This window comes from Passer montanus, unplaced genomic scaffold, assembly GCF_014805655.1.
Source record: "Passer montanus isolate IOZ18808 unplaced genomic scaffold, ASM1480565v1 scaffold1, whole genome shotgun sequence".
NCBI classification, from domain to species: Eukaryota; Metazoa; Chordata; class Aves; order Passeriformes; family Passeridae; genus Passer; species Passer montanus.
In genome coordinates this window covers 4,452,845-4,480,137 of record NW_024356504.1, presented here as the reverse complement: position 1 = coordinate 4,480,137, position 27,293 = coordinate 4,452,845, and the positions used below count along the sequence as shown (strand labels likewise).

General features: G+C 43.8%; 3 protein-coding genes across 7 annotated transcripts; 1 reads left to right on the top strand and 2 right to left on the bottom strand.

The window, feature by feature from the left end:
* The first annotated feature begins 7 nt into the window (after window positions 1-7).
* Window positions 8-21,640, top strand: IDH1 (isocitrate dehydrogenase (NADP(+)) 1). 4 transcript variants are annotated; one of them, XM_039705529.1, is made up of 9 exons: window positions 8-137; window positions 2,806-2,930; window positions 4,401-4,692; window positions 6,418-6,523; window positions 9,031-9,208; window positions 9,615-9,766; window positions 10,835-10,975; window positions 13,203-13,365; window positions 13,856-15,849. In XM_039705529.1, exons 2-9 carry the CDS (start codon window positions 2,812-2,814, stop codon window positions 13,947-13,949), a joined length of 1,245 nt encoding a protein of 414 aa, XP_039561463.1. In that variant the 5' UTR covers window positions 8-137; window positions 2,806-2,811; the 3' UTR covers window positions 13,950-15,849. The 4 variants fall into 4 exon arrangements, 2 of the variants coding, with proteins under 2 accessions (XP_039561463.1, XP_039561550.1); XM_039705616.1 differs by having other exon boundaries at window positions 68-132; window positions 2,801-2,930; XR_005627110.1 differs by lacking the exon at window positions 8-137 and adding an exon at window positions 21,625-21,640 and having other exon boundaries at window positions 2,807-2,930; window positions 13,856-14,004.
* Window positions 14,120-26,983, bottom strand: LOC120500411 (shugoshin 2-like). The gene is made up of 7 exons (XM_039705320.1): window positions 25,307-26,983; window positions 24,399-24,574; window positions 24,075-24,137; window positions 23,383-23,477; window positions 22,547-22,845; window positions 21,064-21,963; window positions 14,120-14,228 (listed from the first exon to the last, which is right to left on the bottom strand). Exons 1-7 carry the CDS (start codon window positions 25,446-25,448, stop codon window positions 14,140-14,142), a joined length of 1,764 nt encoding a protein of 587 aa, XP_039561254.1. The 5' UTR covers window positions 25,449-26,983; the 3' UTR covers window positions 14,120-14,139.
* Window positions 14,592-21,054, bottom strand: LOC120500588. Of its 2 annotated transcripts, XM_039705829.1 has the most exons (3): window positions 20,044-21,054; window positions 18,750-18,876; window positions 14,592-18,002 (listed from the first exon to the last, which is right to left on the bottom strand). In XM_039705829.1, exons 1-3 carry the CDS (start codon window positions 20,537-20,539, stop codon window positions 17,879-17,881), a joined length of 747 nt encoding a protein of 248 aa, XP_039561763.1. In that variant the 5' UTR covers window positions 20,540-21,054; the 3' UTR covers window positions 14,592-17,878. The 2 variants fall into 2 exon arrangements, with proteins under 2 accessions (XP_039561763.1, XP_039561681.1); XM_039705747.1 differs by lacking the exon at window positions 14,592-18,002 and having other exon boundaries at window positions 18,542-18,876; window positions 20,044-21,053.
* Window positions 26,984-27,293: the final 310 nt, after the last annotated feature.

The following is a 27,293-nucleotide window of genomic DNA, read 5'->3' as shown; positions in this document are numbered from 1 at the left end:
CGGGCCGGGCGGGGCGGGGCGGGGGCGCGGCCGCATAAAGGGCCCCGCGCGCGGCCCGGCCCCGCAGCGCCCCGCACCGCACGGAACGGCACGGATCGGATCGGATCGGATCGGATCGTACGGCACCGGGCCTGCAGGTACAGGGCACCGCCCCAGCGCGCCACGGCTTCGGCGGCCGCACAGCGCCCTTTGGCCTTTCTCTCCCGGGGGCGGCGCCCCGCAGCGGGTCCCCCAGGGGTGGGATTGTGTTTAAGGGCTTTTTCCCCTCGGTGCGGGCGGGACCCCGCGACCGCGCCCCGCCCGCCGCGACTGTCGCGGAGGCGCTGAGGGTGCTGCACCCCGCGGACAGGGCCAGGCTGTCTCCTCACGTAGTCCTTGGGCTGGGCTCGGGGGCCCTCGCCTGTCCCATGCCGCTTGGGGAGCGGCCGCAGTCGCGGCCGTGCCGGGGTTTCAGCCTTGGCCGTGGCTGCCCTCGGCCCGGTGGAGAATCCCCAGCGTGCCGCCAGATCGCCTGCTCGGAGGCGAGCGGAGCTGAGAGGGCTCGGTGGGTGCCAGGGACCCGCTCCGTGCCCCTGCGAGCCGCCTCCGCCGGGGAGATCAGCTGTGCACCGGAGCTACGGGCTTGCCGCAATAGTTAATGATTGCCCGCAGGCCCGAGCCCTTCCTCGGCACCGAGAGGTATTTGGAAATAGACGGTTTCTTTAAGTTGCCTTGGCTGTGTGCCTGGGTTAAGTGTATTTAAAGAAGAGCTGCTGCAGGGGAAAGGCCTTGCTGGGTTTTGGCAGTTCAGTGTAAAATCAGGGGCCGAGTGGCAGAGTTGAACTCTAGGGAATGTGTGCTCTCTAGAGGAGCCTCCCGGCATGTGGGCTGTGTGCAGAACAGGGATGCTGCTGCAGTACTGCCCCAGTTCATGGAGAAACTGGGGACACTGGTGACTGAGGGTGGGAAAAGTGCCAGTACCTGGGCTGTGGTCCCATAAACATGTTGGATGCTGTCAGAGTCGTTGAAGAAGCTGCTGTTCCCACACACCAGTGGAGGTGTGTCTCAGCTGCCTTTGTGTTCTGTGCATGGCAGCAGCATGGACTGGTTGTGTAGCCAAACCAATTGCTATGACTGACATCCTCTGATTTGTATTAGTGCAACCAAACCACAAAACAAGCAGTGTTTTCTGGGTTTGTACCCATCTACATTTTTACTTAAATGAATCAGACTCTTTCTCAGATTGTGCCAAAACCAAAACTGAACTCTCCCACAGTAGTAATTCTGTACCTAGGCCATGGACTATGGTACAGATCTTATTATTTAGATAGTCACAATTGAAAATTGGGTTCAAAATACTTGCATAGGTAAACTGATTTCAGATAGAGTGAGGTCATGTGAAGTTCAAGTTCTCCTTGAGGGCTAGAGAGGCCCAATATAAGCCAAGGCACTGTCTGTGTTAGGGATAGAAATTCCTGAAGTAAACTGAGTCTCAGTAACACAACCTTATTTTACTTTTTCAATTTTTTTTAGAGTTTTGTGTTATTTTTTGGATGGGGTTTTTTAGGTTTTTTTTGTTTGGGGGTATCTTTTGGTGGTTATTTTGTTGTTATTATTGGGTTTTTGGTGTTTGGTTGTTGGTTTGTTTGGGTTTTTTTGGTACTTTAAAAGGTTTGGATAAGCTTGATCCTGTGAACACAGCTTAGAAAGTTTATTCTCTTCCCAGACTAAAATTGTTTAATAGATTGGATTTTGGAAATGCAGCACAAATTACTTCAATTTAAAAACAAAAAAAAAAAAAAAACCAACTTTAACCCTGGGATAGTCTCCCAACATGCTTGTAATGTGAGGCCCTTGCTCTGCAAGCCTCACACCTGGGAATGACTTGGTGTAGCTGAACAGACCCCACGTACAGTAGGACCCTTCATTCTGGATCCAGCCATTGCTGGCCCCGGTCTCTGAGGCTGCAGCCTCAGGCTCAAGGGCTCGATATCTCACTGGAGTATCCCAGCAGCTGCACGCAGCACAGGACTGGCTGGAGGAGGAACTTGCCAAGTCATAGCTCTTGCATAATCAGAGCTGAGACCCAAGAAACTGTGGCTGTTGGAAAGAAGGGCACTTTAGAGCAGTTCAGTGCCTTCTGAGGTTTTCTTGACAAAGAACAAAGTTCAAATAGAAGGGCAGAGTTCAAGTTCTTTTTTTTTTTTTAGCCTTTGTTCGCAAATATCTTGTGTTCCCTACAGCAAACAAATCTGTCCAGTATTTATTTTATCTGTAGAAATAAAGCTTGCCACATGAAAATAACTCTTGATGTGTAGCCCTTGGATTTTTCTACCTGTTTCCTTCCTTCATGGGGGACTAAGTTAATAAAGAAGCTTACAATATATTAATCTTAGTAGTTTCAGCAGTATGAGCTGTCATGGTAATCATGTCCATTAACCCCTGATTTTCAGAAAAAGGTGGAAAAACAGGTAACTGGACTAGAACTCGTGAAATCTAAAAGTGCTCATCTATTTCTGTGGAATTTAGGGGAAGAATTTGGTCATATTTTTAATTTTTTTTATACAGTCATAATCTAAGTCCATGCCCTTAATTGTCATGATATTAACCTTTCTTTTTATCCTCACATAGATCTCTCTAGGAGCTGGGGCTTTAAGGAAAATACCATGTAGCATGAAATTAAGGATAAACTGAGGTTATTTTCAAGACTTTTTGGGGAGATCCTGTATGCTCTGTTACTGTCTCACCTAGTTATGTTGTAAAAATGCAGGATACATGTATTGGTAGCTTTTAACTTAGGTTGGATTTTTTTTTATGCCTATGCAGTTCAAGATGTCCAAAATCCGTGGAGGCTCCGTTGTGGAGATGCAAGGAGATGAAATGACTCGGGTCATCTGGGAGCTGATTAAAGAAAAGCTGATTTTTCCTTATGTAGATCTGGATTTACACAGGTAATGACTCTGTGACATTCAGCTGAATGTACTGAAGTTTGCATGTGTCAGTAGGTGTTGATGGATTTTCATCTGGCACAGGAAGCATGCCCTCCAGGGTTCCTCACAGCAGTAAGCAGTGCATGTGGAGTTGTGAGAGTTTTGCCTGTACTGTGCCTCTAAGAAAGTCTCTCAGAGACGTGGCCTGTATTTTCATCTCCTGTGTCTTGGAGAGACAGTCTGCCTGACTCCCTGCAGCCTAAACAGTGAGAACAAATATGGGCTGTTTCAGCCACTCCTGACTTGAGCGCAGCATCCTGCACCCCTGAGTGGGCTTATGGCTTTTTGCCATGCCTGTTTGAAGATCTGCCCAGAGGACAGAAGGGTGTGTGTAGGGCACAGACTCTGCCCTGACAGCTGTAAGCCTGAGCTCTGCTGTTGACAATGTGAGCTAACTGTTGCAATTATTCCCTGAAGCTAGGCTGTGCTCCTATACTCCCTTCTGGAAAAAAAAAATACTAGCAGCTGGGTACAGCAAAAGGGACATGCTATCTATAGCATCTGGCCGAACAGAACAAATAATCTCTTCCTTTTCTGGCCATTGAGCTATAATTATTAGAGAAGTATCCAGCTACATTTCCCCTAGCCATGTGGACAGAGGCCTTCAGTGGTATCTGCCATAGTTAAACCCACAAGTCTGACCTCTTCCCCTGCCACTGGAGCCATTTGTATGCCACCTACATCGGGCTTTCTGCTTGTTGGTGTTGGGAACCAGGCAGACAGGAACCCAGCAGCATAATACATGCACGCAGTCTGGAGAACATCCCTTTTCAAAGAGGGTGGGAGGAGGGCAAGCAAACCCCTGGCTGAGGCAGCACAATGGCTAGATTCATGTACAGCTGGCTGTGCTTCAGGGCTGTCCCATGCTGGGCACCCATTGTTCTCCAAAAGCTATTAAAACAGTGAGTATGGAAATGACCTTCCTCTGATGTTTGAGAGGAATATTGGCAGTTTTGTTGCCAGAGCAGGATTGTGGGTGGATTGTCAAAGCAGTTTTTAAGTCTAGTATAGCTTCATGTGCTCAATACGTGAAGGAAGCCAGAGCCTTCAGCACAAGAGGTTTGAAATAAAGGCGTATATTCATCTGGGCTGCTCCATACACCTGAAACCCTCAGCTGACAGGTGGCCATTGCAGGAAGCTCAAAAGGCAAGGCAGAGGAGATACTGTCCCATGCTGGCAGCAAACCTTAGCCATAAACTGAAGCTCTCCTTTCTCCCATCTCCTACCAGCCTCCACTAACAGGAGAAATGTCACTGTAGGGAGTCTGTTTTCTTCCAGTCCAGCAGCATTTGCACTGGAAAAGGGATAACTTCAGTTGTGCCAGAATGCTGCAACTACACTTACAAGCACATATGGGGTCTTGTTTCTTTCCTGTTGAACACAAACAAATGTCCTGGGAAGTCCTGACCATATTTGTTTGTTTGTTACAGCTATGACCTGGGCATTGAGCATCGTGATGCTACAAATGATAAAGTAACTGTGGAAGCTGCTGAAGCCATTAAGAAATACAATGTTGGCATAAAGTGTGCAACCATCACTCCTGATGAGAAGAGAGTGGAGGAGTTCAAGTTGAAGCAGATGTGGAAGTCTCCCAATGGCACAATTAGAAACATCCTAGGTGGCACTGTCTTCAGAGAGGCTATTATCTGCAAGAACATTCCCCGGCTGGTGTCCGGATGGGTGAAACCCATTGTCATCGGCCGTCACGCTTATGGGGATCAAGTGAGTCACTTCAGTGTTTACCCCTCTTCTTGTCTTAACAGGCTTATTCCTGGCTGGTATAGAGCTCCAAGGACTTGGACATCCCTGTGCTCCTGCTCTATCCCTTGCATTCCCCCTGGGAGCACATATGTGCTAGCACTTCATTTGTACTGCACCTGGCAAGTGTGGGAGAGCCTGGTTCATGCCTCTCTTCCTTGAGCATTCAGAAACCTGTGCTTGGATTACATAGGCCTGTAATTAGACACTTAACTGTGCTAGGTTGTTGTTCTTCATCTCTCTGGAACACTCCTTCCTGCATAAGAACATCTTTAGAAAATACTATTTTACACTGCCCACCTTCTTATTTTGCAGTACTTTCTGGTGTCAAATGTTGCTCACAGCAAAAATGGATAAAAGTAAGAGTAAGTGATTTCTAGAAGTGGGCAAAATTGCCTTCTATATGAGGGTGTGGTTTTGTTCTGTGTAATTTTTTTTTTTTTACTGTGATGTGTTTAACTTGCACAGCACACCTGCAGAGTTTGTATCTGACCTGGGCACAGCAGGCTGTGGTAGGGAAGTAGGGAAACCTCTTTTATCAAAACTCTCCTGACAATGGTAGTACAAGGCTGTGGAAAGCCCTGGAACCATTCTCAGTGTTGTGCCCTCTGGGTAGCCTGGAAGATAAGAATCTGTCATACTGTTCTCCATGGGCAGTCATATGCTATAAAGCTACCAAACATGGCAAAAGAAAAGTCTTCTAGAAGAGCCAAGTGCTTAAATAGGTGGCTAAACCTGCAAACAGAGGGCAAGTCATTAAATAACCTGCTATAGGAAGGTAAAATAGTAAATTTTCTAGAGGAAAATAATTGCAGAACCCTGACACTAGAAAATAATGGGATTCAACGTCCCTAAATGTTGTGAACAATTGAGAAGGTTAAAATAATAACAGGAAACAGTGGATTAAAATAGAAAGGATTGAAACCCTGCAAAAGTATGAGAGTAAAGTGAAAGCGATATAAGAACATAAAAAGGACATAGCAGTGAGAACTTCAGAACAGCTCAGGAGACAGATTCCCTTGACAGAAGGGAAACCACATGAAAAAGAATAGCAAATTTCAAGGAAATGTAACCTTCAACAGTACCATTCAGGAAAATTGGGAAGATGAGAGAATATTTAAATACTTCAAGTTTTTAACTTCCAAGACTCTTACTACAAGTTGGCCTTTGCAATGTCATCTTGTATGACGTATGAACCCTGTTACTTACAAGATCAGCAGCTGCAATATGAATGGCTTTCTTGAGGCAGAGAGAGGCTTTTCCATCCACTAACCACAGAACAGTCTAAATACTCTGCACTTTAAAACTTCAGCGCATCTGCAAAAGTAGATACTCTGCTGATTGATGGGGCCCAAGAATCTGTGAGGTTTTTCCTCTAAAGGGGAAGATGGCTTCTGAAACAGGCAGACTTTTGACTATTTAAGGATACAGTTGAGTGGTTCTCTTGGCAGTGCTGGGTTAACTGGACTTGATGATCTTAAGAGTCTTTTCCAACCTAAGTGATTTCATGACTCGCATCTTTCTAATCTCTAGTAAAATAATCCAATGACAATATGGCTGAATAAAAAGTCTACTTTGTGGGGTTTTTAGTATAGCAGTTTTTCTGTAACCTGCCCTCCCAAATGAGGACTGTCTTTTATGGCTGTCTCTTCCTGATAGATAAATTATCATGGCAATTTTTTTTAACAGTACAGAGCAACCGATTTTGTGGTACCTGGGCCTGGAAAAGTAGAGATGACCTACACTCCTGCAGATGGAGGCAAGCCAGTCACATATCTGGTCCATAACTTTGAAAGTAGGTATTTTCTCTAATTAGTGATTAAAACTGATATACTGGTATTTTTTTATTTAATTCAACCTTGAACTATCAGTCAGATCTGTTTGATGGTAAAATATGACTTTGAGGTAGAATGGGGGAGAAAGTTTGGGCCTTCTTCATTTATTTGTCAAATCTTCCTGGCATCAAAGATGCACAACAAGAACACAATCATATTAGATTGGCCACCTGTCATGCTCCTTATATGATGACTCTGGTAGCAGCATATATGTTTTTCTCTCTGATCAGAGGCAAACTTGCTATGTAAACCAGGCTTGACCTAAGGGAAGATATATTTGAGAACAATCCATGTGCAATTCTTTCAGGGTTTAGTTTGTTTTGCTGATCTCTATACCTTAGCAGTTTTTGCCCTTCTTTATGAAGCAGTCTTATTATTTGCTCTATAGAAATGAGAATTAACACTTACTCTGTAAGGTGGAAAGAGGATTTCACAAGAATGCTCCTGACTGTGTAGGCTGTAACTGTTTTAATAGATGCAGTCACAAAGGTTTTAGTGTCACTCTTCTCCCTGTTGCTCTGCTGGTTGCAGACATTGCAAGGCTCAGGGAGAGTCCTGACATTGCTGGGCTTTGTTAATGGAAGCAGTTACAGACAGGTTGCCAGAACTCAGGCTGTTTTCTCTAGGGACAGGATTCAGGAAAACATCATACAAGTCATGGCTCTTATCTATCATTTATCAAAGGGTTCAGGATTTAAAGTCTTATGGTGATCTATTTAGCTACAAAAAAATGAAACCACAGCATCCTTGTTTGTGTGCAGTTGGCTTGGCAAACAGCTACCAAGATTGACATATGACTCTCCTTTGTAATACTTGATTTCCCTGACATGCTTGCTCATAAGAACCTACATCTCTACCATCTCTTGTTGCATAGCCTTTCATCTGGAGTTTACCTGCTTCATGGCCAGTACCAGTCTGTTTTCATTTGATGGATGACTGGTGAACCTGTGTTGGAGATATGTGGCCATCCAGCTGCCAGTCTGATTTGCTGCTCTGCATTGCATCAGCAAGCAGAAAGCAGGGAAATGCAAAGATGGCAGATTACTGCTGTTGCTCTAGGGAGCTGCCCTCCCCACAGATAACTGTTGTGCCAGCATATCTCCCAAATCATTAAGGAAAGCTTGTCTTTTAGCTGTACTGATATGTTCAGCCTTGACACTGAATCAAGCGATTTTTAGGAGGCAGTAGGATTGTATGACTGCAATAAGGATTTTCTTTTACACGTGTGAAAATAGCTGTTTGAATAACACTTAATAGCTGTCATCCAGCAATGGTGAAATTATGGTTCCAGAGGACAGTCTCTGTAGCTGATCACACCCTGAACTGTCCTTGACTCCGTAGGGAAGGTACAGGGATAACATGTAACAACAGGAAGTTAATTCTCTGCCAATATCAACTTTAAATGACATTGCTATCTTGGCAAGCACATAAACCTTCTCTGGCTTCCCCTCTTCATTCTGCATGTATGTCCATATAGTAACAACCATCTGAAGGTGGTAAGGACAAATGGATATTAGGAAAGGTATTTAAAAACTCTGGGTGTTTCTAGAACAAAGATCCCTAATACTGGTACTGTACAAAAACTAGATAGATGGTGGTAGTGAGGTACTTAAAATTAAGTATATGGTATCTACTTTTCACTAGAAACAGTTGTGCTCTGAAAATGACAAAGCTTTCTCATGAAGGTCTAGATCCTATTTTCACCCACAATCATCCTCTTCTATGATCTGAGTGCTGCTTTCTTCTAGGTGAGCTGGGCTGCAAGTTCAGCACACTTCCATTTGTGCTTCTAACACATCTGCCTTACACAATCTAAGTCATGTGAGTGTTGATAGTTCCTCAGAGCCTTCTCAGGACTTGCCTGAGCACCACATGACTGGCACATTGTTCCCACAACTTGCTAGAAGTGAGCCTGAGCGGGTGGATCAAAGCGGCAGGGTAGGCCACATGTGCTGAAAAAAATGCAGGAATTCATGTGGAGTCTTGTTTACCTGAGCTAGGCAAAACAGTCTTTGACTACTGGAGTTAGTTCTGAAGGTGCAAAGCTCTGACTTTGACTGAGACCTCCTGCTCCAAACTGCTGCCTGCTGCTTTGGTAGAAAAAGACTGTGCTACTTAAATGGCTAGTAGGAGTTCAAGTACATTCAATTCTGTCACAGTGTGCTTGAGTACTTAGGCTGGATTAGAACAAAACTTCTTAGAGGGATTAGATCACATTATTAAGGTGTACTTGTCTGTAAAACAAAACCACCTTCCTATCCATGTGTCACAGAACTGCTGGAGCTTTGAGCTGATAATGCAAAGCAAATCTTCTCCTGAAAGAGCCAACCTTAAATTGAGAACTAGATTAAGACACCTGGGGAGAGCACCAGTCTGCCTGCCAGCCAGAGTATGCTATGGGGAGAATAAAATTCTTAAACCAAAACTAAATCTAGTTGCTTCCTGCCTGTTCTTCCTCCACTAACAGGCTGTGGTGGTGTAGCCATGGGAATGTACAATCTTGACCAGTCTATCAAGGATTTTGCCCACAGTTCCTTCCAGATGGCTCTGTCAAAAGGCTGGCCCCTCTACATGAGCACCAAAAACACCATTCTGAAGAGATATGATGGCCGCTTCAAAGACATCTTCCAAGACATCTACGACAGGTAATCAGTTGTGTACTCCCTACTGCAGTGCATAAGTCTGCAGCAGGAACTTCCTCTCCAGCCTTGTGAGTTGCTTTTTCAGACACTCAGCAACACTTTAAGGGCACAGGGGATGCCATCTCTGTCACTGTCTTCCTTGTCCTGCAAGGCACAATACTCAGTGCAGAAAGCTCTGCTAAATGTGGCTGTAGTGTCCATATCTTGTAATAAAGGCACAGGTTCTCTGTGGGTGCTTCTATGACTCTGAAGCAGTCTTGCTATAGCCTAGCAAAACAGACAAGGGAAAAAAAGAGTAAAGAAAATGCAGGGGTTTTTTGGTTTTAGTCTTATCTCTATGCACCTCTCTATGTACAAACTGTGCAATTCACTGTTCGTATGACAAGGTGTTTTGGTTTTTGTTTTCTAGAGAGTACAAGTCCCAGTTTGAAGCCAAAAAGATCTGGTATGAGCACAGGCTCATTGATGACATGGTTGCTCAGGCCCTGAAATCTGAAGGAGGTTTTGTCTGGGCCTGCAAGAACTATGATGGGGATGTGCAATCTGACTCTGTTGCACAAGGTATGAGGTGTTTCCTGTGCCACAGTGAAGCAGGCTTAGTGGTAGTCTCTTGTGTCCTTCTGTCACATCTTACGGAATGGCCCAGGATGTGGTGTTGGGTCTCAAAACTTGTATTTCAAACCTGTTGCCAGTCGTGGTGGTATCAGGCTTTCAAAAAAAATCTGCTTTTGCTTTTACAAGAAAATCTATTGAATGTAGACTCTGTAGTTGTATTTATTTACAGGAGGGAAGTTTCTACCAGATGATAACTGGTAGGCTTTCTATTCTAATGGACAGTATTTAGACAGCTGGTTCTCTGTCACTGTTAACTTGAGTTAAGCTGACTGCTGCTGAGTGTGATGGCAGGTGCTCTGCAGATAATCCATAAAACTTTCAGGACCTAAAGCTACCTGTGAGGTGTAAAGAGAGATTGATATGTTTAACTTTACATAATTGCAATGCTTGATCAAAATCCTATATAACCAAGGTGCCTGGTGCCAAAACAAATATGGATGCAGAATTCCACAGGATGAGATGTGTGGCTTTATGTAATACACTGTTTCTGAAGTAATGCCACTAAACTGCCTCCCACAGAACAAGGATGTGTGTTGGACTGCTAAACAAAGCAGTTTTCAAGCACGGAGATCTCTGAAACCTACAGGGTTAGAACTGGTGTGAATGTCCAATATCAGAACTTGCTGCTTCCTCTCACAAGAGCAGATGCTCTTACTAAGTTGTTTTGTTTCCTGTCACCCTGTGTGAAAGACAAGCAGTCCAGCACTTACTGTTCTCTTACTGTACATTTTCAGTAGAAATCTGTCCAGCAAATTAGGTAAGAAAACGAATTTCCTTGAAATGGTGAAGAATGTCTGTATATCTGTATCTCATGGTTCAGCTGGAGTTATGTTCAGATGAACTGTTATTTTGATGTGTAGGGACTTGCCAGTTAATTGCAGAAGCACTACTGCACCTCTGCTGTTCAGGGATTTTGTATCAGTGGGAAGATGTAGGTGGGGGGGGATTGTAGGATGGGGAATTTGAGGGAGCTGTCCAAAGGAGACACTGAACTTTTGAAGCTGTGTTTTGTAGGCTATGGCTCTCTGGGGATGATGACCAGCGTGCTGATATGTCCTGATGGCAAGACTGTTGAATCAGAAGCTGCTCACGGGACAGTCACTCGTCACTACCGCATGCACCAGAAAGGCCAAGAAACCTCCACTAACCCCATTGGTGAGCTGCTTTTCACTGCCCTTCATCATCTCTAGACATGAAAGAACAAGTTTACAGTAAGAACATCTGCACCCTTTCTGTAGACAACTGTACCACTTAGTGGTGAAACTTGCAGGTCATAATGCATTTTTCTTCCAGAGATTGTGAGGACCCTTAAGGGGAAGGAAGTACCTAAGATTCTTAAATGCTCATCGTTCAAAAGAAATTACAAAAGTCAGAGGGTCTGCAAACAATCAGAAAGTAGATCAGTAAATTACACACATGGCATGGAAATAGCTACTATATAAGCACACAGCAGTGGTTTTTGGATAAAGGGGCAGGGTGAAAGTGAAGAGGGGAATTAAAGAGGGAAAGATGAATTAAAGAAAGTAAGAAAGGAAAAGAGAAATAGGGAAAAAAAAGAGGGAACTAAAGGAAGAAAAATAGGAGAAAAGAGAGAAAAATAGGTCACTAGTCCTGGTTACAGCATTGATCCAGCTGAGGGGATACCAATTCTGGTTTCAGTGCTGATCCAGCTGATAAGTGGCAATCCAGCTGCATTGGATGCAGTCTGGCTGCTGAGATGGCCAGGGCCCTGGGTGCACCACCTGGGCTTGGGAGGGCTGGGGTTGCTGGGGAGAGGGGGGTACCTTTTTATGGACATGTTTCTTGCTTTTTATGTACATTCATCATCAAGTGCCATCCATTCTTTCAGGCCTGTCTGGAAAGGGGTCAGAGGACTTTGGGGGTCCTTGCTCTCAATCCCACGCTATACTCCATGCCCACTTCCTGCCACTCATTCTTGTGCTTGCACTGTACTATGTTGTGGTTCTTTCTCATGGAAAAGTGCTGTCCTGTTTCCACCTGGCCCCTCTTTTCCAATCAAATTTTGTTCTTTTTTATGGCATGTCAGTACCAAAAGTCCATGGCTACAGCTGTCCAGTTATCAGTGTTTGAGACAAAATTAGCTCCTTCTCTTGAGGTGGGCTCAGTTGGTCAGAGCATGGTGCTAACAACACCAAGGGTGTGGGTTCAATCCCTGTATGGACCATTCATGTAAGAGTTGGGTTCAATGATCCTTCTGTGTCCCTTGCAACTCAGATTATTCTGTGATTCCACGTGTATCTTCTGGAAATTGTGACCTCCAAAAGATGTCACTTTGGGCTGCTGTTTAAAGGGTTGTTAGAGAGTAGGGTATAGTATGTATTAGCTCCTTATAATCGAGAGCTTGAGGGGTCTCACTTTGGGTCACTGTTTATGGGGTCACAAGAGAGTGGGCTCTAGTTATAGTAATTTTCCACCTTGGCTGCAATTTAAGTTAGTAACTTTCTTTGAAAGTTGAGTAACAAAAATATTATTCAACTTGGGTTGTTATTTAGGCAAGAAAAATACCTTTCCAAGGCTATTTATTAAAAAAAAAAGGTCCTCATTAAACACCATTACTTCCTGGGTTTCCGATGAGCTTGAGAAGGGCTTAGGTGTGGTTTGCCAAGGCCTAATGAGCTTTTTCAGATCACAGTGTGGCCTGAGGGAGTCAAGGGAGTACACCCCCAAAGACTTCTTGTGACTTAAGTCAGCTTCTCTGGGTCCTACAGACACAGCTACAGCCTGAAGCAAAAAACAAACTGGAATGGAGTGAGTGCAAGCAATAAGCTAGACCTAACTTAGCCTTTATTCACTCACTCTTCAGGAAACAATTGGTTTATAGCCACAAGGCCTTAAGGTTTAGGTTGGTTGTTGTTTATTTTACGTCTTTTTCTGGTGGCCCAGAAGAACCAACCATGCCCCAAGCCATGTACACACTCGAAGTGTAAGGGTACTTGGAACAGGACATGAGGGAAAGAATCCTCTAAATTTGCATAGAGACCAGAGCATAATGTAGTGTTAGGAAAAGGACTGCACCCTTCTGTCACAATATTCTCTGTAACTACTGAGTCCTACCACCTGTCATTCTGTCTGACTTGAGCAGGAAGAAAATAAAATGGCATGCATAGAGAGATTACTGGAGGCAGTGAGTAGTTTCTGAGGTCAGCTTTGGTTTTGGTGGGGTTTTTTTTGAGTTCTGCAAAAGGCAAAGGATACCTAGATGAAGATAAGTGTTCTTTCCCATACCAGATTTTCTATCTTTTTTTTCAGTCTGCTTTCCATTTTATTGGTATTAAAAAATCCAATTATTGTTCCACATGATAATTTAGAGCAATTTTCAGGAAGTTCTCTATAGATAGAATAACCCAGTGTTCTCTCTCAGCCTCCATCTTCGCATGGACAAGAGGCCTCGCTCACAGAGCTAAGCTGGACAACAACACTAGCCTCAGGAACTTTGCAGTTGCCCTGGAAGAAGTCTGCATCGAGACCATTGAATCTGGCTTCATGACAAAGGACCTTGCTGCCTGCATCAAAGGCCTGCCTAAGTAAGTGTATGAAATAGCCTTCTCTAGGCATAGCTGGTTGTTTTATGTGGTGGCTCTGAACAGCATTGGCTGGAATGGTTTTTTTAGTATGGTAAAGAACAGGAGTGTGTCTCGCAGGACTTCCTGTACCCTGTGAACATGAGACACTCCCTGACCCAAGCAGCTTAGTCCAGATCGCTCTCTCTCTGCTATTGCACCAAATGAATGGGAGAAAAAAAAGTAAAGAAGGAACTGCAAAGATGTACATGTTTTTATGACAGTCTAGCTATGGTGGCCAGATCCTAACAAATGAAGACCTACATAACTGTAAAATATCACCTGGCTACCTCTTTGCAGAGCCTTATGGCAAAAAAACCCAGCCTGATGAGCAGGAGAGAACTCTTTTGGTTTTAGAGGCAAAACATAGAGTTCTTTGAACAGTCATCCTCTGCTTTGATTATTTGAGAGTCTGTACAACTAATACCTGTCTTGTTTTGTTTCCCCCACTCAGTGTCACACGCTCTGATTACCTGAACACCTTTGAATTCATGGACAAGCTTGCTGAAAACTTGAAGCGGAAGCTGGCCTCTATGCCCAAAGCTTAAGGCATGGGTTACACTCAAGCTCCCCTAACAAAGTGTCTCCCACTTACATCAGAGTGTAAGTGGCATTGTCTCATTTGTTGTGCTTCTTTTAGGCTGTTCTTCAGCTTTAGCTGTCTGGCATTATCACACTGGCAGATACTTCCTATCAGAATAATCTCTTTGCCCAATTACTAGTTTTTCTCTTGATTTTCTATCTGATCACACTTGGGTCCTCTTGCAAAGCACAAGCACTGGAGGTCTCTTTCCCCAAGAAAAGTGAATTCTGTAGACTGGAATCACCTGAGGTAATTTCATGACTTGAGAAGGTATGAACTGAGGGTTTTAGCAAGCTCTCCATGCTTTGCATCTCAAAGATAGGTCCCTTCTTAACCTGCTGCATTAAGTCAACACTATCATAACTCTGCAGTTGTGCTGGATTCACCTCATATGTACTTCAAGATCTTGGACTCCATCAGGAGAGTGGGAATGGTGTTCCACACCAGTCTCTATTCCTTCTGTCAAAAGCCCCCTCGCATGCCTGCTTGCCCCATCTCACAGACTTCAGTCTCACTAGAACATGTTGCAGCTTTTGGCTGAAGAAGCTTCTGTGCATTTTGAGCACACTATTGGGACTACTTTCTGCATTGTTTTTAATTGCAGTTGTTTTCTTTTTTCTTGTTCTTGCTTTCTTAGCAGTTGTTCTTTCATCAGTTTTAGTTTTTTAATAGGCTCCCTCCAGGTATATTCACTCATGATTGCTCAATCTTGTTGAATTTTTACAGTCTCACTCCCTCCAGATGTGAAACTATACTAATATGTAGATGATACTCTAATTCAAGGAGATTCCCATGAAAAGGTGGGAGAAGCAGCAGCAACAATAGGAAGCATTACATGAAGCAGAAATTGAAATTCAGCCTGAAAAATGTCAAGGACCAAGAAATAAATTTTTGGGTACTTGGTAGATGCAGCCAATGCAGTAGTTCCTCCAGACACATTAAAGGAATTAGAACAAATGCAAAGTGCCCCCATCAAAATAAAAATTACAAGAGATAATGGGAACTTTAGGATATTGGAGAAAACATGTACCTGGCTTTTCTGTTATTGCTTGCATAAGTGGGTCTGTATTGTGCTTTGTTGTGTAACATTACAAACACTAGATAAAAATCAACATAGACACTTTTTAAACTTTTAGAAAATCATGTTTTCTGAAACCTTTGAGCTGCTAGGCTAAGCCCTACTTTTGCCAAGCAGATTAATTTGATAAAAGCTTGGTATGGGTCTGGATTCCTAGTTTTGTTCACAGCAGACCTGAAGTTTTTCTCTGTGACTTTGATGTATGTTTATCTCTTCCTCTCAGTCTGAAGGCCAGTTTGTGTCACAGCTGTGGTCAAACCATCAGTGACCTACTGTCCAGCAGACCTCAGAAATGAATACCGTCCTCCTCTCTCGAGTACTTCCCAGGGAGTGTAAGTGAGCTCAGAGGGCAATGCCAGCTCTACCGCAGCCCTCCTGAATTTATCTTGTAGTGCCAGCCAGAGCACAGTGTCCTGATACCAAGGGATTTGGTTCCATTGCTGCAGTCAGGACTGTAGCATTTGAGTAGCACTTAGTAAATGCTGGAAACAAGCCTTATAGGCCAAGAGCCTACCAAAGCCATGCTGCAGTGTCTAAATGCAGGCCATGCATTTAGTTATGCTCCTTCTGACTGGATGTGAAGCATAGGAACTGTTAACCTCTTCCCTCACCCCACAATTCATAAAGGTGCAAACTTTTCTCCAATTGTCTGGGCTATTACTTACCCTTGTTGTCTTATGGCAAGTCATATCATGACTGTGAAAACTTATTCCATCCATGGTTGTGTGTTGGGTTTTTTTTAAGGAATATTTTTAATTCAAACTAAAATAAAAGCAAACTAACATTCTTTGTGTCTCCTTCCTTTGTGTGATTAGCAGATATGAGGAAACTGCCTCAGCGAGACACTCCAGTAGCTTTCAGTCCAGTACAGGCTGGGACAGACTGCTGGAATGTGAAATAAGCAAAAAGTATCTCCCTTCTTGGTATAGAGTTTCAATTTGTTCTAGCCTAGGCAAAGCTGTCATGTGTGGTGTCATGGTGAGCATCAGGTAGTATACAAGAATTTCAAAATACCACTTGCCGTGAAATTTTATTTGGGGAGTAATACAAACTGATACATCATTGCTCAGCAAAACAGAAACTGTTACACATGAACAAACTCTTCCCCCCTCCAGCTGACTGCCAGAGGTGGTGATTAGGATAGAGATACCAGTATTCGACCAAAGGAGCTACTCTTACCCTGTGTTTGAAGCACAGCTCTGTAACTGCTAGCAGCTGTCTCTGTACCTTGAATGTCAATGAATGCAATCTACTATTCTGTTATTAGCACAAGCACATCAGTGCAGCTGGAAAATGTCCCATTTCTGACCCATAGAGGCAATGGAAACAATTACTGGGAACACTTGGAGATCTAAGTTCCTGGCCTGGTTTCTGATATCAGTGGGTCAACACAGGCAAGGTTCCAATACAACAGCATTTCAAGCAAGTGTTATAAGTGTTATTTACTAGCTCCTACCTGGCTTCCAGAGTTACAAAATACCAGAGAAAGCTTGGTAACTTCCAGAAAACTGAAGAAATAAATAAGAGGGCATTTTTGAATCTCAGGCTTTTTGTTTCCTGGTTTTAATAACTTAACAGTACAGCTTAAATGCAAGCTGTGTAGTAGCATTTACCTGACTGCTGATGACACTATTTTCCATCTAAAAATTAAATTTCCATCTTCTGGAGTCCTCTGAATACAGAGAGTACAGCAAGATCTAGCCTATCCTCATGAACTGATAGAAGTTGCTAAGGACAAGGAGTAAGTATGGTCAGAAGAAAAGAGCAGCCCTCTCCTTGTTCTACCACAAAGAGGAAACACTTTTCCTGCTTCCAAACAGGCACATTTCCTTCCCTTTTACTGCTGGTGTGATCCCTTCTTTTCCCCGCCACTCTCTCAAACATTTAGAATCAATAACATTCAAAGTTACACCAGTAGACCCTAAAAAAAGCAAGTGCGTGAAGCCAGTGGGTGCTGCATTGGAAGACTAAAGGATTTCCTGAAACACAACTGGCCCCATCTGGAGTACTGTTGTCCAGCTCTGTGCTTCCCAGCTTAAGAGGGATATGGACCTATTGGAGCAAAGCCAGAGGGGGAACACAAAGATGATCAGAGGTCTGAAGTACCTCTCCTATGAAGACAGTCTGAGAAAGTTGAGGTTGTTCAGCCTGGAAAACAGAAGGTGCTAGGGAGACCTTATCACACTATCCAGTACCTCAAGGGGCTACAAGAAGGCTGAAGTACTTTTCAACAAGGAGTGATAGAAAAAGGGGAGATGTTTTTAAACAGCTCTGTCCCACGGGACTTGCTCCTCTGATCACCTTTCCTGTAACAATACTCAGAATGTTTGAGACATGTTTAGATCTGGTCCTAAGCACCCTGTGTTTCAAACATTCCTTAATGTTGGTTGGTATAGAGCTCATCTGCTGCTGCAGGGAGCTTTACATGGCAGACGGGGAGAGAACAGGAAGAAAGCATAAGATAGCTAGGAGCTAATCATACAGCACATAAGGGCCATGCCCCTCATTAAAACAGACATCCATCAATTTGTGTCAACCATTTTCCCCACCCCATAAGTCTCAAAGATTTGAAAACAGAAGAAATGCACAGCACGAGGCTCAATTTGTCAAATTGGTCCTTGGGTTGCCTTAGTTGGAAGAGTTCAGCTGCCTGGTCAGCCACCTCCATCTTTGCTTGGGCCTCTGCATTCAAAGCTCTCGCCTTGCGGCTAAACACACGAGCTTCTAGGAGCTTGGGGGCTGCTTTCAACCACTGTTCTAATCCATTCTGTTGTTATCAACTTGCCTGCCTTGGCACTGAGACATCCTTCAGTAAGTCATTCTTTGTTCTCTTTCATCTTCTTGGTCATTTGCCTTGGCTTTGACAGGCTTCCTTTTTTTTTGTAGGCAGAAGAGTGGAGGAACTCAGTGTCTGTAAAGGGGTCACCCTGCCTCAGTTTGCTGCAGAAACAAAAGGGTTACATTGAACCATCAAGTATTCCTTTAATTCATGTATGATTTTAAAGTTTCTAATTTTAGTGCAGTACTTGCCCATAAGATGATTAAGTTTGTTTCTTGTCCATTACAGAGTACTGGTGCAATATAACCAGCTATTTACGGAAAGTTCAAACTGGGACACTTTCCAGGGAAAAACACACCCAGTAATGTTATACAACTACAAAGCCATCATTTTAGGAGTAAATGACTCTGTGCAATAGCCATTGGATGTACTGAATCTAGTTTCCTAGGGAAAAGATACAGCTATTTGTTTAGGTATATCTGCTAGTGAATATAGATACAAGATGCTCTCAGGAGGAAAGTATTACTCAGGCATCTAAAATTTTAGTTGTCACAGAATAAATGAAATCAGGGCTTTTGCTGGGCTGTCTTTATTCTGTATTTTATCCTCTTGCTACTGCCTCATTAGCACTGGAGTATCACAGATGCAGTCTGCCAAGAGATGTGCTCATTTCAACAAGTAAAATAAGATCTTTGGTAGCTTGTTACCAGAAGCCTAAACATCCATTTGTACTTATGCAGAATTTTGGCATAACCACGCAGTAGTAGAAGAGGAAGGTCACAGAACACAAAGGGTAAGAACTTTGAACAAAGCAACAGAGGGTCCAGCACCAGAGAGTTAGTATATGAGAGCAGAGCAGGGGTTGCAGCATGGGAACAGTCTTTGGAATGAATAGTTTAGAGCCCAACCTGTGGACTGATGGCTCTTTGTAGCAGGTTGGCTTCCGTTTCCGCCTAGATGAGCGCCCTGATGCGTCCTCCGAGCTGGAGTGAGACAGAACCCTGCCATTGTTCAAGTCCTGTAGTGGTTTGATATCTGCAAAGGGAGACATTCACATGGTTTGATCAAAGTGATTCTAAATCATTTCCAGATATCCTAATAACAGCTGACAAATAGAAAAAGTTGCATTACCAAGTTTCTCTGAACATGCACAATGCGGAATCTAATCATATTGCCCCTAAACTCAGGAGACTCTTTTAATCCCAAAATACCATACCTGCTCCTCAAAAGTCAGCTCATAAATCCAATTAGGTCCCTCAATGAAAAAATCACTAATACTGATAGTATCATGGGCTTTGGTGTAGTAGAAAAATTATACAGAAACTCTATTTGATAGCTGTAAAGCTCAGGAGCTTACAGCCTGGAGAAGACAGCAACCTTATAGCATACAAACAACCTACCAGCAACCTACTGACTCCCAGCAAGACACAGAACCAGTGGTCACTGCACCTTTCCAAAATCAGTCAGCCAAAAGGAAGAAGACAGGAGAACAAACTTCCTCCATGTCTACAAAGTACAGCCCACTCCAGTTGTAATAGGCCTGTTTGTCAACAGCTACAGAACGAAAAACCCCACAAAACTACTTTCTTTACAGAGCACTCATTAACAGCAAACTCCCCAAAAGGATCAGCTCAACTATTGTAGTACCAGCCCAAGGATGCACCCTCCAAATCCTTTTAAACAAACAAACAACAAAAAACCCCAAAATAATTTAGGTTGGGTACTGGTTAATTTCCAGTGAAGATATCACCTTAGAAGCATGAAGTCTTGCAGCACTAACCATTCTGGACCAAAAGTTTTCCACCTTCTTGTTATTTTGTGCCCCAGTAATACTGACTGACTCTAATAGGCAGGGTCAGCATCAAGTTAGATTTGAAGTGCTTGAATACTTGATTTTCTAAATAGGCATGCCCTGTAGATAACAAGAGTGGTAAAGCAAGACTCAGCACATGCTGCTAGTCTTGTCCCAATATCTACACATGGACAGGTGGACAGAAATTCTTATAGAAATGCTGATAAACTAGAAGCAAATGCAGCCACAGAAATGACAGCCCAGCACAAGTGGAAGCATAAACGGTGTACTGGAGACTGATTTTTAATTCTGAAAAAAAGAGAGGAGAGGAAGGAAAATATAAGTACTTGCTGCATGGAGTTTTTGCCCTCATCTCCAAACACAGGTACCTTCCCCAGCTTACCACCTACCAGGTTCCTGTGAAGATGAGCTCCGAGAACTTGACTGGACTTGGCTTCTTTCCCCAGGTATTTCCTCTGCAGTCTCTTCTTTAAATATCGGGGAGTTTTTCAGCCAAACAGGGGGTTTTGCTGGCATTCTGTTGCCCTCAGTACTTAAGCTCTTGGAAGCTGGTACTTCTTTAAGTCTGGAGCTGACAGAAAAAACTGCAGAACTGCTCACACGGGAGGATTCAATACTGTGTGAAAGGTCTGTCAGACTATCTGCAAGTGATATCTCAGGTAGCTGCTCCTCCAGGAAATCACCTGGCTCAGACAGCAGATGGCTAATGCAGGAAAACTTCCCCATCAGGATAGTCTGCTTGGGTGCAAGTTCTGTGGAACTTCCAGTGAGAACCTTGGCACCATCACTTTTTCTGCCCAGGGAATCAGTCTCTGGAGGTTGAGAGTTGCTCCTCTTCCTCTGAGGCCTGGGTTTGCAAGAGGCTTCATTTGTCAAAGCATTCATGTTGTGGTCAACTTCACCTTGCCCTTTTTCTTGAAGGCCCCCTGTCTGTTTTTTATTGCTCTTTTGATTGTTCTTAACAGCTCTGGGGATTTTGCTTGCTTTGCTCGCAGGAACAGACCTGGGAGGTACATTTTCACCCCCTTCAGATCCTGTCTGGAAACAACCCAAGTTTCCTGCAAGATCCAAAGGATGGACAATATATGTTTCCCTGCGCTGTTTTAGAATACCTGGTAAATGCTTTGTGCTCTCATTAGCTACTCCTTGAACATCTATGCAGGGCCTAAAAACATTAACTTCATTTCTCTGATCACAATTGCTATTCCTGGCAGTATTCTTCCTGGTTGTTTGGCTTCTTTTAGGCCGTTCTTCAGCTTTGGACTCTGGTATTATCACAATGTTTGGCAGATATTCCTCATCAGAATCATCTCTTTGCCAAATTATTCTAGTTTTTCTGTTGGCTTTCTGTCTGATGCTCTTTCTGCTCACACTTGAGACTTTTGTAGAATTCTGTAGACTGGAATCACCTGAGGGAATTTCATGACTTGAGAAGGTATGAACTGGGGGTTTTAGCAAGCTCTCCATACTTTGCATCTCAAAGATAGGTCCCTTCTTAACCTGTTGCATTAAGTCAACACTTTCAAGATTCTGCAGCTGTGCTGGATTCACCTCACATGTACTTCCCAAGTCTTGGACTCCATCAGGAGAGTGGGAATGGTGCTCCACACCACAATCTGTATTCCTCTTGTCAAAAGCCCCCTCACATGCCTTCTGCCCCATCTCACAGACTTCAGTCTCACTAGAACATGTTGCAGCTTTTGGCTGAAGAAGATTTTGTGCATTTTGAGCACACTCTTCACCTTGAGATCTGTCAGGACTACTTTCTGTATTGGTTTTAATTGCAGTTGTTTTCTTTTTTCCTGTTCTTGCTTTTTTAACAGTCTTTTTCTCTCTGATTTTACTCTTATCTTTGCTTTTAACCTTTTCAGGAACAAACTCAGGGACCTGGCTATAGCTAGGGTCCCTTTCAACACCACATCCCATTTCTTTTGTCTGTGTCTGCTCACAAAAGGTCTCTTTACCCACAGAGTTTCTATGAGAAACAACAGCAGCTTGAGCTGGTGAAGCCAGGGGGCTGGGAGATTGCAGCTGTTGCTCTGTGTTGTTCTTGCTGGAGCTGCTGTTGTCCTGTGCAGTACTACCCCAAGCTGCCTGAGTGGAACTGACACGTGGGAAGATATCCAGAGCAGAAGATGGAGTGCTTGTAGCAAACAGGGAGGAACGCTTTCTCCTCTGAGTAATGTGCCCTTGTGAGAGACGATCAAATAAATGTTTTGCCATCTCATCGGCCTCACATGAAAGAGTATGACTTTCCAAGGCAAGCATTGGCAAATTGTTGGGATTTTGTTCAGTGCTGCACAAGACATCTGTTGGAAAGAAAAAATTCATGTTTAAGGCTGAGAAATGCAGCAGGCAAATTACCATCTTTCTCCATATACTGCTACAAATCCAGAGCATACAAAAAGCATTATTTTGAGACAGGGACTCCCCCAACTTACTGGGTACCAGATTTGCTTAGCTGGCTTCTCTCTGAACAAAAGGGCAGCCCAAATCAAGATCCCCTAACTAGCTGTAATATTAGGAACACTTATGATCTGTATAAGAGTTATCATTTACATGGCAAATCCACAAGAAACAGCAGTGCACCTAGTTAGATTCTGCACTTTCAGACATCTTCAAAAGTCTTATGTACACTCAGTGCCTATTACTCAAAAATCCTGATTTGTGACTTTGATCTACTGCAAACACACCACATATCCCTCTGAAGGACTCTGATTCTGGGATATAGATAACTCCAGCAATAACAGCCCCAGTGGAGCATGTAGTTAATACCAGTCATTAGGAGCTACTGGAGTTGTGGTTGAGAGCTAATTAGAGTTATGGCATTTATGCATTTCTGAGCACAGACACAAAGACATACCAGAAGAAAAGCAAGAGATGCAAATTTACCTCCAAATATGTGAGAGTCATGAAAAGCCCCCTCTGTTGCCGTTGCTTCAGTCACCTTTTTGCCATTCTCTTCCTGGTGGAACTGAGGCTCCTCATCGTGCTGTGGTGGCAAAGCATCTTTGGGGGCAACAGGCACAATTTTCAAGGTCTCATTAGAAGCAGGTCTCTGAAGTTCTCCTGCATTAGAAGCAGGTCTCTGAAGTTCTCCTGAGGATGTTTGTAGTGCTGTGGAGCTGCCAGCTTGCTGCTCTGCATCATGCAGCTTGGAAATGGGCACTCTCATCGGCATCTGTGTAACCCTGGTGAGAAGGAGGAGCAGCGATGGATCATGTCTCTCATATATGAATCCAGCAGACTAACTACAGGCCACGTGTGGGCAGCTCCAAGGACTGCCCTGTCTTCAAAAGGGAGACTACACAGCGAAGAAACAGGACTTCCTATATATTTTGAGATCATGTTCTGACCATCTTTCCAGAAAGTTTACATCATACAAGCAGGTGACTATTAAGCATTTTTATGTAACAAACATCAAAGTAGCCAGCTATGGCACTCACTTGCTCAATCTTGCTGTACTCAGCAGCTACAAAGAGAAAACTGCCTAAAAGTAACAGTCTCAAAGAAAGGAGGTAAAAAGACTAGTTTTTGCACAGACTCAGCATTAGAACAAACAAGACAAGGAGTGGCAATAAAAAGACAGAATAAAGGAAAGCATCAAGCAGTGGTGGTTCAGGGAAGCTATCTCATATGAAACTGGCAACTAGGCACACACATAAAACACAAGAAGTTTAGAATATAGAAATTCAGGACAAGCTTGGTGGTATCATTTTAAAGCCCACCTCAGAAGCTGACCATCTACAATATCATCAGCCCAGCTATCTTCAGTCATGATGCTCTTCTGGCCACAGGACAAGGATTCAGAATTTATATGGAACTGGAAAGAAGAGAAATAGGAGAGTGATTTAAAGTTATTGAAATCTCTCGTGCAGCCTCCTGCACAGAAACAGCAGAAGGTCAGTTTCTTTAAAAAGTATGTAAAGCATTGCCAGCAACCCTCTCATGTTACGGAATAAATTATGGAACAAATTGCAGCAGAATCAGATTGTGTGTCCACAGCCTAAGGATGAAGTTAAACTAGTTCAGATAATGTGGGACTAGGAAGCAGAAGTATTTTCCCATCCACCCACTTTCCCACACAGGGAAAGTGTCCTATTCCCTATCCCAAGCTGCCATGGTAATACTTTAAAAAAGAAATTGAAAAGAAGCCACAGCCTGTCAGAACAGAAAAGCCTACTGCCCAATATAGCGAATAATCCAGAGGAAAACAGTTTTAAACTGTAGTTTTTCCTACACAAAGTTATCCTGAAAATCCTTAACACCAAGCTGGCCAGGATGTAGCCAGCACAACTCAAGCAAGCAAAGAAAAACAGATGAAGCATCCAACACTGAAGTGAGCAGGCAACACAAAGCAAAAGACAGAAAAAGACAGCCCCCTTCCCAGAGCAGTGTGGTCAGGTTTCCCATGGTTTACCTCAGACAGCTCGGCCGTCTTAACTGCAGCCATAAGATTGTCCATTTTTTTCAACATATCATTCTGTGTTGAAGTAATAAAGAGAGAGAAGCCATAAAGACATTACATCAAAACATCTATTCCAACAAGGATGCTACTAGCCAGAGGCATGTTCTGGGGAGACAGCTTGGAAACAAAAATAAGCAAATGAATGGGGATCTTTTCAATATGTTGAGAATCCAAACATTCAAGAGCAACAGCTCAATCCTCCCACAGTTGAGATGCTAGTGCAGCCCACCTTGCCTACCAGCCCTCCCCATGCCAGCCACACAGCGAGAGCCATACCAGGAAGGAGAGCCTGTGCCGCAGCACAGCGTTCTGGAAGTGGCACTGCTTCACCTCCTTCTGTAAGATGGTCTTCTCCTGCGTGAGCCGCTGTGCATTGGCTTTCTCTGCATTGAGGGCCAGAGCCAATGCTTTATTGTTCTGCTTTAGGGAGACTTTCATAGTGGAGGAGTTGTCTGTGAAAGACAGAGCAGTATCACACACCATCAGCATCCAGGGTATCACCCATACTTCTCCTGTCATCATAATTCTCTCTCTTCCTCGACCAGCCATCCTCAGATTCCAATCTCTACAACTCAATAGCCCCCTAACAAAATTAGCAGTATCCTTCCATAATAACACGCAACACTTCAGATACCCTCTCCATCTCTGAGTGGGTCACACTCAGAGAGCAAGCTACTCCTTCAATTCTTAATGAATGATGGTGTAATTGAAATGCTGAGTTTAAAAATATATGCTCCTTGCTTTGAATAAGTCACTAACAGGTAAGTCCTCATCACCATTCAAAAAATGGGAGAAAGAACTGTTTTCCTCTATAGTTTCCCTTGAGTAAATTTGGACCCCTGTTTCCCAATTTGAAAACAAATGAAAGTAATGGAAATATCCGAGTTTTTAAAGGTAGTCCAAATTATCTCCTGTTCTATCTTTGCATTACTTTCCCCATAAAAACAAGCCAGTTGGCCTAGATTCCGCAGAGGATTGCATATACACTAAAATACTTCATACACATTTGGGCACACTTGAGACCCATCTGCAGGGCACTGGATTCACCCAAAACCCCCGGGCAGAGAAGCAGCACGTGAGTTCTGGTAAGGGACTGCTGCCCACTGCCGATGCCGCGGCCCAAGGCCCAGTTGTAAGCTGACATAGCCAGCATATGTCCACACCGCAACGCAAAACACACTCACTGATGATCTTCGTTTTGATTTTCGATGCAAGCGAGGCATTCAACTTCGCAGTCCTCAAGGCACCCTTCTTCTTCTCCCGCATCCGCTCCCTCACGTCGCTCAGACTGAAGAAGGACATCTCGGCGGCCTCCCACGCTGCCATCGCTGAAGAGAGCGACACCGAGCAGGGTCGGCACCCGTATTTCCCTGCCGCAAGCCCTTACCGGCCAAGGCTCGCACTTGCCCCAGGAACGACGCCGCGGACCCCCCGGCCCCGCGCGGACCCCCGGCGGAGGAGAACGAGGAGGATAAGGAGGGGGATGAGGGCGAAGCGGAAGCCGTGCCCGCCGAGCGACTTTCGAAAGCCGCGGCCGGCGGGCGGGCCGCCCCTCGCCCCGCCCCGCGGAGAGCGGCGCAGCCTCGGCGGCCCCGCCGGGCCGGGCCCGCTGCCCTTCCCGCTGGGAGCGGCCGGCCTTGGGGCGCTGCTGCCGCCACCGGCCCCACAGAGCTAAACCGCTCCTGGCATGCCTCAGGAAAGGCCGAGGCTTCTTCTGAAGGACCTACGCCACCCAGAAATTAGAGTGTGTAGTTTGCAGCTATGACAAAGACAGTTAAATGTGACCGTTGAAAGGAATTACTTTTATTCGTACGTACTTCACACTTCTGGCCAAGTTAATGCATTGTTTTCCCGACAGCCTTGAATTTGCCTTCAAGAATTTGACATTACGTGTGCTGGTGTGATGATGTTAAGTATTTTAAGGAAATGACACATACAGGGAAAACAGCCAAATATTTTGAAAATAAATTTACGTGGAGGTACCATGGGAGTAAAGCTGCTGAAAATATCTCTGTTTTCCCAAAATGGGTTCTTTTACCTGATGTGCAAGAGGCCGAGCCCCACACAGAGGTGAGGTATTTGATTTTTGTACAGTTCTGCACAAAAAGAGTGCTGGGTGTCAAATCTGCTAAGCCAGCATGACGACTACCAAAAAACTATCGCTGTTCATAGGTTTTAGTAAACAAAGACATTAATATTCATTGGCTACAAGTTACATAGTAATCTGATTAATTAGTATCCTATCTACTATTATAATCTATGTGCTCAGTTTCTCTTTTTTTGAGTTGGTGAATTTCGTGGTCGCAATCTCCCCTTGCCAGAACTGTCTTTTACGTACTTGGGGCTGACTTCAGCACAGTTACTGAGTTGGTTTTGTTGGTTTCTTCCTTATCTTGGGAGTTCTGCCAAATGTCCTTGTGGCTTGTAAATTCTGCATTCTTTGTTTCCACTATCACTAGTACATCCTTCTTCCAAACTTAACGTCCCTCTGGAGCTGAGATTGTTGAAACATCTCAAAGCAAGTTTCTCTAACAATATCTCTTTAGTCATATAATTGCTCTTTAAAAAGTAGGAGAGGTATTACAATCTTTAATTCATTACTCAAATCACAAGAAAGTATTGTCTGTGGCCCAGCTCCATAATAAAAAAGCATTTGTACTGGAATATATAGATTGTTTTTTCAGTAACATATAATTTATAGATGTTTCCTAAGCAACTATTTCAAGTAGATGTGGAATTGTAGTCAGACTATAACAGACGATTCACATATAATTCACAGTGTTTCTGGTGCACTTAACTTTTTTTTTAAATCTCAGACATATTTAGCTGTAATATTAATGACAGAGTGACACCCAGTGTCCAGAAAGTGCTAGAGCTCATTCCACCTCACAGTCACATGCACCAAAATAGCCTTGGCTGTAACCTCTCTTAGTTGAATTCTTCCAGATGAAGAACTAGAAATGTCACAAGTTGTGATGTAGGGGCATTTCACAATATGTTACTTAGAAGGAGGGATCTTCCTCTCTGCTCCTGGGATAAGTGGGTGGATCAACTGTCCCTCCTTTTGCTGTGAGTGTTATACTGTATATTTTTACAGCCTTGCTTCTTATGGACAGGAACACTTTTCTTGAATGTCCAACCCAGAATATTTTTAGAAATCTCTGTTTTGAA